This window comes from Salvelinus fontinalis, chromosome 10 (assembly GCF_029448725.1).
Source record: "Salvelinus fontinalis isolate EN_2023a chromosome 10, ASM2944872v1, whole genome shotgun sequence".
Lineage (NCBI taxonomy): Eukaryota > Metazoa > Chordata > Actinopteri > Salmoniformes > Salmonidae > Salvelinus > Salvelinus fontinalis.
Window position 1 is genome coordinate 10,157,132 of NC_074674.1, and position 14,389 is coordinate 10,171,520.

At 45.3% G+C, this 14,389-nt stretch overlaps 1 protein-coding gene across 10 annotated transcripts in view; it reads left to right on the forward strand.

Annotated features, from left to right (window-relative positions):
- The first annotated feature begins 10,179 nt into the window (after positions 1-10,179).
- Positions 10,180-14,389, forward strand: part of LOC129863595 (dynamin-1-like) — a 108,960-nt gene continuing 104,750 nt past the window's right edge. For 5 of the 10 annotated variants that reach the window (XM_055935682.1, XM_055935678.1, XM_055935681.1 and 2 more), the window contains exon 1: positions 10,183-10,921. In XM_055935682.1, the coding sequence (XP_055791657.1) occupies positions 10,761-10,921 (161 nt within the window). In that variant the 5' untranslated portion in view covers positions 10,183-10,760. Of the gene's footprint in view, positions 10,922-14,389 lie in introns of all 10 variants that reach the window. The other 5 variants (XR_008760980.1, XM_055935684.1, XM_055935680.1 and 2 more) reach the window with 4 other exon arrangements.

A 14,389-nucleotide genomic window follows, 5' to 3' on the forward strand; every position in this document is an offset into this window, starting at 1 on the left:
TTTAGAGGACTTTGCTTCTCGTTAATTTCTTAGAAAATTAGCTACTTGATATTCACAGTCTTGATTTTCTCATTTGTAATAACAAGGCAGTGGTTTATGGCAAGAATAGGAAAGATCTCATAGATCTCACAGAAATAAGATCTCACAGAAATAAGAGACATTTCAGATGATCAAAGGTTACCTTGAACAGAAATTAGCCCAACAGGGTAGGGTTTGTAGCATGTATGTTTACACACTGCTGGGGGTGTAAAGTATGTGGATTTGGAAAGCAGAAGTGCACCTGAATACAATAGACCGCTTTTTACTGCGACAAAGTACAGGAAAGGATGTACGGTCCAATATGTATGTCCAATATGAAAAACATACTGCATGTAACATTTTACTGCAGTGGGCTAAGTCAGGGTCAGACAGTGTTTCTTGGTAGTCTTAAACAAATCTACTTTGAAGCCAAAGTATACACCTCACACACATGGTTATAGACTTTAAAAAAGAAGACACCTGTACCATTTGTATTTGTATTGATTAAGGATCCCCATTGGTTCCTCCCAAGACAGCACATACTCTTCCTGGGGTCCTGCAACATTAAGGCATTTATATACAATTTAAAATATTACATGACATTACATTTCAAAACACTTTCCCCAATATATTTAGTGTGTTCCCTCAGGTCACTGCTCCACCATCGCATACTTACAATACAACATCCATGTGTACGTGTGTGTAGAGTGCGTGTCTCATCGTGTCTGTGTGTGTCTGTGCCTGTGTGTGTGTGTGTGTGTCTTCACAGTACCCGCTGTTCCATAAGGTGTATTGTTATCTGTTTTTTAAATCTGATTCTACTGCTTGCGTCAGTTACCTGATGTGGAATAGAGTTCCATGTGGTCATGGCTGTATGTAATACTGTGCACCTCCCATAGTCGGTTCTTGACTTGAGGATTGTGAATAGACCTTTGGTGGCATGTCTTGTGGGGTATGCATGGGTGTCCAAGCTGTGTGCTAGTAGTTTAAAAAGACACCTCGGTGCATTCAGCATGTCAACACGTCTTACAAAAACAAGTAGTGATGAAGTCAATCTCTCTTCTACTTTGAGCCATGAGAGATGTACATGCATATTGTTACTTTTAGCTCTCCGTGTACATTTAAGGGCCAGCCGTGCTGAGCCAAGTGTAATTTTGTGGCACCTAACCACACGACTGAAGGGTAGTCCAGGTGTGACAAAACTAGAGCCTATAGTACCTGCCTTCTTGATAGTGTTGTTAAAAAGGCAGAATAGCGCTTTATTACGGACAGATGTCTCCCCATCTTAGCTACTGTTGTATCAATGTGTTTTGATCATGACAGTTTACAATCCAAGCAGGTTACTCCAAGTAGTTTAGTCATCTCGACTTACTACATTTTCATATTATGTATTACAAGATTTAGTTGAGGTTCATCGTTTATTGAATGATTTGTCCCAAATACAATACTTTTAGTTTTTTTTTTTATATATTTAGGACCAACTTATTCCCTGCCACCCATTCTGAAACTAACTGCAGCTCTTTGTTAAGTGTTGCAGTGATTTCACTCGCTGTAGTAACTGACGTGTATAGGGCTGTCATCCACATACATAGAGACAGACACTGGCTTTTCTCAAGGCCAGTGGCATGTCATTAGTAAAGATTGACAAAAGTAAGGGAACTAGACACCTACCCTGGGGAATTCCTGATTCTACCTGGATTATGTTTGAGAGGCTTCCATTAAAGAACACCCTCTGTGTTCTGTTAGACAGGTAAATCTTTATCCACAAAATAACAGGGGGTATAAAGCCATAACAGATACGTTTCTCCATCAGCAGACTATGATCGATAATGTCAAAAGCCACACTGAAGTCTAACAAAACAGCTCCCACAATCTTTTTATCATCAATTTCTCTCAGCCAATCATCAGTCATTTGTGTACTGTAGGTGCTGTAGTTGTTGAATGTTATTCCCTATAAGCGCGCTGAAAGTCTGTTGTCAATTTGTTTACAGTAAAATAGCATTGTATCTGGACAAACACAATTTTTAAAAAAAAGTTTACTAAGGGTTAGTAACAGGCTGATTGGTTCGCTAGTTGAGCCAGTAAAGGGAGCTTTACTATTCTTGGGTAGAGGAATTACTTTTGCCTACCTCCAGGCCTGAGGGCATACACTTTCTAGTAGGCTTAGATTGAATAGGAGTGGCAATATCATCCACTATTATCCTCAGTAATTTTCTCAGTAAAGTTGTCAGACCAAGTGGATTGTCATTGTTGATAGACAACAATACTTTTTCCACCTCTTCCACACTCACTTTACGGAATTCAAAATTACAATGCTTGTCTTTCATAATTTCATCAGTTATACTTGGATGTGTAGTGTCAGCATTTGTTGCTGGCATGTCATACTTAAGTTTGCTAATCATTAAAGTAATTGGCAATGTCAGTGGGTTTTGTGATGAATTGCTATCTGATTCAATGAATGATGGAGCTGAGTTTGTATTTTTGCCCAAAATGTAATTTAAGGTGCTCCAAAGCTTTTTACTATTATTATTTACGTAATTTATCTTTGTTTCATAGTATAGTTTCTTCTTCTTTTTATTCAGTTTAGTCACATGATTTTTCCATTTGCAGTACGTTTTCCAATCGGTTGTGCAACTTGACTTATTTGCCATTCCCTATGTCTCATCCCTCTCAACCATACCATTTTTCAATTCCTCATCTTTCCATGGGGATTTAACAGTTTTTACAGTCATTTTGTTAATGGGTGCAAACTTATTAGTAACTGGAATACGCAATTTCATAAATGTTTTAAGTGCAGCTTCTGATTGCTCCTCATTACACACCACAGACCAACAAATATTCTTTACATCGACAACATACACTATATTAGGCCCAGCCTTTGGAACTTTGGTATTCCTAGATATGGCTACTATATTGTGATCACTACATCTGATGGATTTGGATACTGCTTTGAAGCACATTTCTGCAGAATTAGTAAAGATGTGATCAAAACATGTTGATGATTTCATTCCTGTGCTGTTTGTAACTACCCTGCTAGGTTAACTGATAAATGAACCTGTACCAGTGTCACGTTCCTGACCTGTTTTCTGTTGTTTTGTATGTGTGTGATGGTCAGGGCGTGAGTTTTGGGTGGGCAGTCTATGTTTTCTGTTTCTATGTTGGTTTTGGGTTGCCTGGTATGGCTCTTAATTAGAGGCAGGTGTTTTGCGGTTTCCTCTAATTGAGAGTCATATTAAGGTAGGTTGTTCTCACTGTTTGTTTGTGGGTGATTGTCGTCCGTGTCTGTGTCTGCGCACCACACGGGACTGTAGCGTTTGTTCGTTCGTTTGTTATAGTCTGTACCTGTTCCTACGTGCTTCGTGTTTTATGTAAGTACTCTCGTTCAGGTCTGTCTATTTCGTTTTGTTGTTTTGTAAAATGATCAAGTGTTCTTCGTGTGTTTAGTTTCGTCTGGTTAATAAAGTATCATTATGTATTCACAACCCGCTGCATGTTGGTCGAATCACTACTCCTCCTCTTCGTATGAAGAGGAGGAGGAACACCGTTACAGAATCACCCACCAAACCCAGATCAAGCAGCGGGTTAACGGACAGCAACGACAGCAGCAGTGGGTCAAGGAGGATTGGACATGGGAAGAGATCCTAGACGGAGAAGGACCCTGGGCAGAACCAGAGGAGTGTCGCCGCCCCAAGGCGGAGCTGGAGACAGCGAAAGCGGAGAGGCGGCAATATGAGGATGCAGCACGGAAACAAGACTGGAAGCCCGTGAGTCAAACCCAAAAATTTCTTGGGGGGGGGGGGCTCTCGGGGAATATAGTTGGGTCAGTCAGGAGACTTGAGCCAACTCCTCCTGCTTTACATAAGGAGCCGGTGAGGGCGGAGTTGGAGGTGAGTAACGCAGAGACTGTAAAGGGGCTAATGGAGAAATTGAAGGAGAAAGAGATGAGGGATGTACTGGTTTGGTGCATGAGGCACGGCATCCGTCCGAATGAACGTATTGGTGAGTTGATGTCACCGGGTACCGCTCTCCATACTCGTCCTGAGGTGCGTGCTAGCCGTCTGGTTAAGACAGTGCCTACACCACGCACCAAGCCTCCTGTGCGTCTTCAGAGCCCGGGTTCTCCTCCATGCACTCTCCCTGGGGTGCGTGGCCCCAGCCCAGTACCACCAGTTCCGGCACCACGCACTAAGCCACCTGTGCGTCTCCAGAGCCCTGTTCCTCCTCCACGCACTCTCCCGATGGTGCGTGTCTCCAGCCCAGTGCCTCCAGTTCCGGCACCACGCACTAAGCCATCTGTGCGTCTCCAGAGCCCTGTACGCACTGTTCCTTCTCCCCGCACTCGCCCTGAGGTGCGTGCCCTCGGCCCGGTACCTCCAGTTCCGGTACCACGCACCAGGCCTATAGTGCGCTTCGAGAGGTCAGTGTGCCCTGTCCCTGCTCCCCGCACTAGCCTTGAAGTGCGTGCCGTCATCCCGGTACCCCCAGTTCCGGCACCACGCACCAGGCCTACTGTGCGCCTCAGCAGGGCAGAGTCGGCCGTCTGCCCAACGCCTTCTGCACTGCCTGTCTGCCCAGCGCCGTCTGAGCCATCTGTCTGCCCAGCGCCGTCTGAGTCATCTGTCTGCCCAGCGCCGTCTGAGTCATCTGTCTGCCCAGCGCCGTCTGAGTCATCTGTCTGCCCAGCGCCGTCTGAGTCATCTGTCTGCCCAGCGCCGTCTGAGTCATCGGTCTGCCCAGCGCCGTCTGAGTCATCGGTCTGCCCAGCGCCGTCTGAGTCATCTGTCTGCCCAGCGCCGTCTGAGTCATCTGTCTGCCCAGCGCCGTCTGAGTCATCTGTCTGCCCAGCGCCGTCTGAGTCATCTGTCTGCCCAGCGCCGTCTGAGTCATCTGTCTGCCCAGCGCCGTCTGAGTCATCTGTCTGCCCAGCGCCGTCTGAGTCATCTGTCTGCCCAGCGCCGTCTGAGTCATCTGTCTGCCCAGCGCCGTCTGAGTCATCTGTCTGCCCAGCGCCGTCTGAGTCATCTGTCTGCCCAGCGCCGTCTGAGTCATCTGTCTGCCCAGCGCCGTCTGAGTCATCTGTCTGCCCAGCGCCGTCTGAGTCATCTGTCTGCCCAGCGCCGTCTGAGTCATCTGTCTGCCCAGCGCCGTCTGAGTCATCTGTCTGCCCAGCGCCGTCTGAGTCATCTGTCTGCCCAGCGCCGTCTGAGTCATCTGTCTGCCCAGCGCCGTCTGAGTCATCTGTCTGCCCAGCGCCGTCTGAGTCATCTGTCTGCCCAGCGCCGTCTGAGTCATCTGTCTGCCCAGCGCCGTCTGAGTCATCTGTCTGCCCAGCGCCGTCTGAGTCATCCGTCTGCCCAGCGCCGTCTGAGCCATCCGTCTGCCCAGCGCCGTCTGAGCCATCCGTCTGCCCAGCGCCGTCTGAGCCATCCGTCTGCCCAGCGCCGTCTGAGCCATCCGTCTGCCCAGCGCCGTCTGAGTCATCCGTCTGCCCAGCGCCGTCTGAGCCATCCGTCTGCCCAGCGCCTTCTGAGTCATCCGTCTGCCCAGCGCCGTCTGAGCCATCCGTCTGCCCAGCGCCGTCTGAGCCATCCGTCTGCCCAGCGCCGTCTGAGCCATCCGTCTGCCCAGCGCCTTCTGAGCCATCCATCTGCCACGAGCCATTAGAGCCGCCCGTCTGTCCCGAGCCGCTAGAGCCGCCCGTCTGTCCCGAGCCGCTAGAGCCGTCCGTCAGTCAGAAGCCGCCAGAGCCGCCAGCCAGTCAGGAGCCGCCAGAGCCGCCAGCCAGTCAGGAGCCGCCAGAGCCGCCAGCCGGTCAGGAGCCGCCAGAGCCGCCAGCCGGTCAGGAGCCGCCAGAGCCGCCAGCCGGTCAGGAGCCGCCAGAGCCGCCAGCCGGTCAGGAGCCGCCAGAGCCGCCAGCCGGTCAGGAGCCGCCAGAGCCGCCAGCCAGTCAGGAGCTGCCCTACAGTCAGGAGCTGCCCTACAGTCATGAGCTGCCCTACAGTCATGAGCTGCCCTACAGTCATGAGCTGCCCAACAGTCATGAGCTGCCCTACAGTCATGAGCTGCCCTACAGTCCGGAGCTGCCACTCAGTCCGGAGCTGCCACCCAGTCCGGAGCTGCCACCCAGCCCGGACCTGCCAGAGTCCCTCAGCCCGGACCTGCCAGAGTCCCTCAGCCCGGACCTGCCAGAGTCCCTCAGCCCGGACCTGCCAGAGTCCCTCAGCCCGGACCTGCCAGAGTCCCTCAGCCCGGACCTGCCAGAGTCCCTCAGCCAGGACCTGCCAGAGTCCCTCAGCCAGGACCTGCCGCCCCTTATCCCGGTGCTGCCCCTTATCCCGGTGCTGCCCCTTATCCCGGTGCTGGCCCTTATCCCGGTGCTGCCCCTTCATTTAGGTGGTTTTAGTTGGAGGGGGGTCATTGGGGTGGGGATACAGAAGCGGGGAGTGACTATGGTGGTGTGGGGACAGCGTCCGGAGCCTGAGCCACCACCGTGGTCAGATGCCCTCCCAGACCCTCCCCTGGACTTTGTGCTGGTGCGCCCGGCGTTCGCACCTTGAGGGGGGGGGTTCTGTCACGTTCCTGACCTGTTTTCTGTTGTTTTGTATGTGTGTGATGGTCAGGGTGTGAGTTTTGGGTGGGCAGTCTATGTTTTCTGTTTCTATGTTGGTTTTGGGTTGCCTGGTATGGCTCTTAGAGGCAGGTGTTTTGCGTTTTCCTCTAATTGAGAGTCATATTAAGGTAGGTTGTTCTCACTGTTTGTTTGTGGGTGATTGTCGTCCGTGTCTGTGTCTGCGCACCACACGGGACTGTAGCGTTTGTTCGTTCGTTTGTTATAGTCTGTACCTGTTCCTACGTGCTTCGTGTTTTATGTAAGTACTCTCGTTCAGGTCTGTCTATTTCGTTTTGTTGTTTTGTAAAATTATCAAGTGTTCTTCGTGTGTTTAGTTTCGTCTGGTTAATAAAGTATCATTATGTATTCACAACCCGCTGCATGTTGGTCGAATCACTACTCCTCCTCTTCGTATGAAGAGGAGGAGGAACACCGTTACAACCAGGTTGCAGGTACTAGTTACAGTGTTGAGCTTTTTCTTGAGTGGGCAGCTTGATGAAAGCCAGTCAATATTTAAATCACCTCGAAAATATACCTTTCTGTTGATATCACATACATTATCAAGTATTTCACACATGTTATCCAGATACTGACTGTTAGCACTTGGTCATATATAGCAGCTTCCAACCTGAATGGGCTTTTGGTGAGGCAGATGAACCTGTAGCCATATTAGTTCAATAGTATTTCACATGAGATCCTCTCTAAGCTTTACAGAAATGTGGTTCTGAATGTAAACGGCAATACCTCCACCTTTGACATTTCTGTCGATGTTATAACCATGTATTGCTTCCACTGTATCATCCAAGCTATTATCTAAGTGAGTTTCAGAGATTGTCAGAATATGAATGTCATCTGTTACTAGCAAATGATTGATTTCATGAATCTTTTTTCTTAAACTACATATGTTAACTTGGGCTATTTCAGATTCGAGTTGAAATGTATTCCATTTTGAGTTTGCATGCCAATATTACACTTCATATACAACACAGAAGACTGAAATATAACAAATCATGTTTGACAGAAACACTGGATTTTTGGCAGGTTTAAAAAAAGAATGTTTATGAATTATTAAGAACATTCCACCGATGAGGCCATTAGGTAATTTGACTGCAGGAAAGGAGTCTGATTTGCCACTCTTCAAGGGCTGCAGAATGAGCAGCTACACTGCTTGGGGTGTAAATCTGTGGATTTGGAAAGTAGAAGTGCTCCTAAGTAGAATCGACCCCCCTTTTACTGTGACACGACGTACAGCAATGGTAAACGGTTGGCCATGGTAAATGGACGCGGTGAGAAAATCTGCCTACCTTGTGTAGAGACCAGCATTCTCGATTGGGTTCCTACTATCTGGAATCCTTGGGACATCCATACCCCATTGAAGTTTAAATGTATAATGTTTAAGGTTTGTGTTAAAGTCTTTAGGAATACCCTGTTTGTACATATTTATAAATATTTCTTTGTTTTTTTTGTATTTTGTGAAACCAACATCGATATTACTACACCTGCTCAGACCCGCCTGTTCCCACCGCAACCATACACATCACGTATGTCTCAACCATACACATCATGTATATCTCAACTACACTCCCCCTTCATCCCCTGGAACTTTCCAGTGCTTGTCGCACTATGCCACATGGTCTCAAATCGCACTGTTCTGATTCTTTGTAGCCCACACCTTTAAAATATTTAAATAATTTGATTCATCCACTGTCGTAGTGATGGAGGATAATGGAGATAATGAATAATGGAGAAACAGAACAAAGCTTCACCCACATAAATTAAAAACGACAATATGTACAAACCCTTGCATCCACCAATGAAATAAAAATGCAAAATAAATTCATTCAAATATTTGGGGGTTTAGGCTAGGCATTAAGGTTAGGGTTTATTGTAGTGACGTCCCAAGGAACCCGGATAGCACCGGCCATCCCGGTTGTGGTCAGCCCTTCTCCCATTGAAGCCTATCACGGTAGCGATCACCACGAACCGTGCCACTTGCAAAACTGCTTGCGTTTTGCCATCCACCGCCCTACTCCCATTGAAGTCAATGATACCTTTGACGCTCACCGCGGCCCGTCTGTAAACGCCTTTAAAGGGCCACAGAAGTGGAAGTGCTCCCATTTACTGGAACATAATGTACAGGAAATTGTGTACGGTGCAATATGTATGTTCAATGTAACACTGAAGGCTTCAGTCATTAGTTAGGGTTTATAACAGACAGTAGATAGGGTAGTTGTTCAAAGTGAAATGTTCTTGTTAATGTGTTTCTCTTTTTAATCCATGAGCTAGAGGGGTCGGTCGGGCTCACTTGGGCCAACCATGTCACATGCCAATTTTTTTGAAGTATTATGTCCCTAGAGTTGGAAAATGTTTGATAGCAGTGCAGCAATGGTAGCTTGTTGTGAATTTCTTAGATATGACTGCACTTTTAGAGCTAGAAACACAAGCATTTCGCTGCACCCGCAATAACATCTGCTAAACACGTGTATGTGACAACTAATATTTGATTTGCTTTTGATTAGAAAAGCACAAACATAGAACATAGAAATTGGTTATTTGAAAAGCACAAACTTAAAATGTCCATTATATACCCTAAAGGTGAAAGGTCAAAGTTCTGTTGACCTGAACATTCCTGAAAATGTGCTTGATGGATTGCTGTGAATCTAAGCTTTCCAATGGTATATGATTAAAGGGTACAAGTGAGCAATAACTTGTTGTATACTGACATTGTTTGTCAATAAATGGGATGGAGGGATGCAAGAAAGAGTGATAACACACAGAAAGCTACTATTGATGCACTGCTATCACACATTTTACAACTCTAGGGACATGGACCTTTAAAAAAATCACTAGGAGACATTGTCGGCCTAAGTGAGCCTGACAGCCTAAATCTGGGGGTCTGGCTCATGAACAATTAAATTTTATTATATCTTATGCAAACTGCACTGCAATTCAGTTTTATTTTAACCTGAGAAAGTGCTCCTTTGTGGCACCCATTGTGGCAAATGTATTTTTGTAAATAAAACGAATCTATTTAATATGCAAATATTGAATACATCTGATTGACAGAACAATGGGACATAACAATGGGATATAAACGTGTTTTCTAAAGTGGATTATTATAAGATATTATTATTCATAATAGTAGCATTATAAATAATGTTTTGTGATTTAAAGTAGGCCTACTGTTGTTACCATAATTATTATCAAGTAGGGCTTAATCATTACTCTTATTGCTGTTAACAATATTGTCAGTGCTATAACATTATTTGTGCTTTTACGGCTATTGACTATTTCCTTTCCCAAAATTCAAAGTCTGTTAATTTTTCCAACATTTTTTAAACGAATTTTGACAATTTTTTGACAAGTCTTTTTTGTGGGACTTTTATTTTGAAGGAATATCGCCGAGGTCACTTATTCCTGGTAGGTATTGCTTATTCTTGCTGGTAAAACGGAGGTGAAACTGTGCACCTGCTCCCGGTATTTTACAGGGATGCGCACCTCTTATTATTCCTCGGTGGGCGCACTGTGACTGTCTGTAGCGTATGTCGCCCTCTTTCCCCTAGGAGGCTGAGGAACAGATGACGTCGTTTAACAATTTCAGCACCATGGACAGATCAACACTGCCATCCACGCAAAGCCCACCAAACATAATCAGCATGGGCATAGCATAATTAATCTATGATATAGCTATGTATCAATATAGCCTATTTATGAGTACAATGTTTACATAGCCTGTATTTTCTATTTCTTACAGCATAGCGGTAAGAGAGAGCACACAAAGCCTAGGGCGCAATTCTGTCGATGTAGATCGCCGCTGAGTGGTGCATGCGCGTCAGTGCAAGGATCCCCTAGCGTATTCTGAGAAGAGATCATCCCTCGGTGCTGCGTGGTAGAGAGTTGAATATAGCTGTAGAGGAGAGTGAGAAGAGGAGAAGCGTTCTGTGTAGAGGGGACACCGGGAAAGCGTAATCAATGAGGGTGCAAGCAACATTTATAAAGAAGTCGGATTCCAAACGTTGAAACACCCTCATAACGGAAGGGTGATAAAGGGGGGACAAGCGCTCGGTTCCGAGGGAGAACGCTTTCCCTCATTTGTTTCTACTACGAAGGAGCGACCGACTCCCTTGCAATCATGGGGAACCGGGGGATGGAAGACCTTATTCCTCTTGTGAATAAAATGCAAGATGCCTTCTCGGCCATCGGTCAAAATTCCCAGTTGGATCTGCCTCAAATCGCTGTGGTCGGCGGGCAGAGTGCAGGGAAAAGCTCGGTGTTGGAGAACTTCGTTGGGAAGTAAGTGGTTTTGTGTTTCTGTATGCAAATGCATCCCTCCATGATCAAAGCCACCTAGGCTGCAATCGTTCTTACACACCTATCTAGACCCAGCCCCAACCCCCATCCCTTGATTTACAGCCATTGAGATCCATTGGATAACCTCACAATTATATCGAATGTATTAAATTAAGATGAGTTGCTGAAATTGCTGCCTTGAATTGCTGCCTCCTCTTCACGCATAATAAACGTAAACAGCTTATTTGGTTACATAAAACCTTTCATGTGCTAATTGCTGCATTATATGCATTGGCAGAATAGAATACCAAACCAAAATGGACGTTGGATTTTGTTGTTAGTGCTCCCTATTATACAACTATTGTATTTAAGCTTAAACAATAATAATTGTAATCATTATTGGCCAATTATGTATTTCCTCTGTGGTGCTATTCTAATGTTTGTCATAGTACAACTTTACAGTAGATAGAAAATAATGCCCCAACATTTTGCCTTTCCTTTGACATTACAAATTGCATATCGGAGGTTTCCAGTTCTTATGATTAAAGACATCATAGTGTACCGGTTTAATGGGGTTGAATACGGTATGCATTTCCCCCCATCCTCTCGTGAGCTCTTCCACTTTACGCTCAGGTCGCATAGCGCATTGAAGGCCACTGCCCAATATTTTGTAGGCACCTTGTAAACATACAATTCCAACAAGAAAGCCTAATGTGGGGTTGTTTCTCAGACAGGGTTGCCATTTTGTAATTCATAAACTAAACACAGACCACAGAGGATAGATATTATGTGTATCTGACCTTCAGTCATTTACGGATTAGGGTACACCTAATGTGAGATATGAATGAATACATAACATTAATTATGTCATAGTCCCTGTCACGACTGTCACGGTGTTGATGATGGATAAACCACATTTCTCCGGGGACACAACCCCGCTATGCTGCAGTATGACCTTGCGAAAATACATGGAGAGGAGAAGGAAGGGAGAGTCGCTTTGAGCCCTTCGCTGTCGGCTCCCCATCCATCTGTTAGTGCTTAGCTAGGCTGCTGCACCCGCTCAGAACCGGGCGATACGATAGGTGACTGACTGATTGTCAAGCCTCCCTTGGCTGTTGCAAATTTCGCAATACAATGCTTTGCTTTACTATACACAATCACGCAGCCTACACATTTCTTTATAATGTCAACGGGAACAGTTGGATGTCCTGGTCAATATTAATTATATGTGTTCTCAGCAGCATTGTCATCCTGACAGGTTTATACTGTAAGTGCCTATGAAGATGCATACTGCAGTCTCAACGCAATGAATTGCCTGCTGACTAGCAGAATGTACCATCATGCAGTCCACTTTCCCTGACCAGCTGCACTGACTTCACCCGGGTCTTCCTAATCACACACTACTGCCGCACCCCCTTCCTGCTGTTTTCTGTTTACTCACGCACCACACACACACACACACACACACACACACACACACACACACACACACACACACACACACACACACACACACACACACACACACACACACACACACACACACACACACACACACACACACACACACACACACACACACACACACACTAAACTTGTTGTGTTTACTCACACGTACACACATACACCCACACATACACTACCGTTCAAAAGTTTGTGGTCACTTAGAGATTTCCTTGTTTTTGAAAGAAAAGCACATTTTTTGTTCATTAAAATAAGATCAAATTGATCAGAAATACAGTGTAGACATTGTTAATGTTGTAAATGACTATTGTAGCTGGAAACGGCTGATTTTTAATGGAATATCTACATAGGCGTACAGAGGCCCATTATCAGCAAACATCACTCCTGTGTTCCAATGGCACGTTGTGTTAGCTAATCCAAGTTTATCATTTTAAAAGGCTAATTGATCATTAGAAAACCCTTTTGCAATTATGTTAGCACAGCTGAAAACCTTTGTTCTGATTAAAGAAGCAATAAAACTGGCCTTCTTTAGACTAGTTGAGTATCTAGAGCGTCAGAATTCGTGGGTTCGATTACAGGCTCAAAATGGCCAGAAACAAAGGAATTTCTTCTGAAACTCGTCAGTCTATTCTTGTTCTGACAAATGAAGGCTATTCCATGCGAGAAATTGCCAAGAAACTGAAGATCTCGTACAACGCCGTGTACTACTCCCTTCACAGAACAGAGTAAACTGGCTCTAACCAGAATAGAAAGAGTAGTGGGAGGCCCCGGTGCACAACTGAGCAAGAGGACAACTACATTAGAGTGTCATTTTGAGAAACAGACGCCTCACAAGTCCAGATGCAGAGTTCCTCTGTCCAGTGTCTGTGTTCTTTTGCCCATCTTAATCTTTTAATTTTATTGGCCAGTCTGAGATATGTCTTTTTCTTTGCAACTCTGCCTAGAAGGCCAGCATCCCGGAGTTGCCTCTTCACTGTTGACGTTGAGACTGGTGTTTTGCGGGTACTATTTAATGAAGCTACCAGTTGAGGACAGCGTTTTACGTGATCTTCAGTTTCTTGGTAATTTCTCGCATGAAATAGCCTTAATTTCTCAGAACAAGAATAGACCGACAAGTTTCAGAAGAAAGTTCTTTGTTTCTAGCCATTTTGAGCCTGTAATCGAACCCACAAGTACTGATGCTCCAGATACTCAAGTAGTCTAAAGAAGACCATTTTTATTGCTTCTTTAAAATCAGAACAACAGTTTTCAGCTGTGCTAACATAATTGCAAAAGGGTTTTCTAATGATCAATTAGCCTTTTAAAATGATAAACTTGGATTAGCTAACACAACGTGCCATTGGAACACAGGAGTGATGTTTGCTGATAATGGGCCTCTGTACGCCTATGTAGATATTCCATTAAAAATCAGCCGTTTCCAGCTACAATAGTCATTTACAACATTAATGTCTACACTGTATTTCTGATGTATTTTATTTTATTTTAATGGACAAAAAATTAGCTTTTTGTTCAAAAACAAGGACATTTCTAAGTGACCCCAAACTTTTGAACGGTACATACCTACCTACCTACCTACCTACCTACCTACCTACCTACCTACCTACCTACCTACCTACCTACCTACCTACCTACACAATGCACATGTGTTTACACACTCTCTCACTGTCAATCCTACTCTCCCTCTCACAATAATTGAATTCTCTCTTTCTACCTTGGCCCTACTCTAATCTGTTGGCCTTCATTAAGCTGCTTGCTGTTTATCCTTTTGACTTTTAATAGAATCTGTCAGCGTGTAGAATGGAGGTGGCTCATAGTGTGGATGCAGACAGAGACACCGCCTGTCTGGACGTGTGGACAGAGGACCATTCTGTTGGCACTGGGGTTTCCTAAAGAACTAGGAGACCATCTGACCATGTTTTGTCAGTCCACTCACTCCCTTGACCCCATGGTGACATCATTGGCTTTACAGGGAACTGTAGAAACACTGAGAGATTAAAGCAAAGAGAG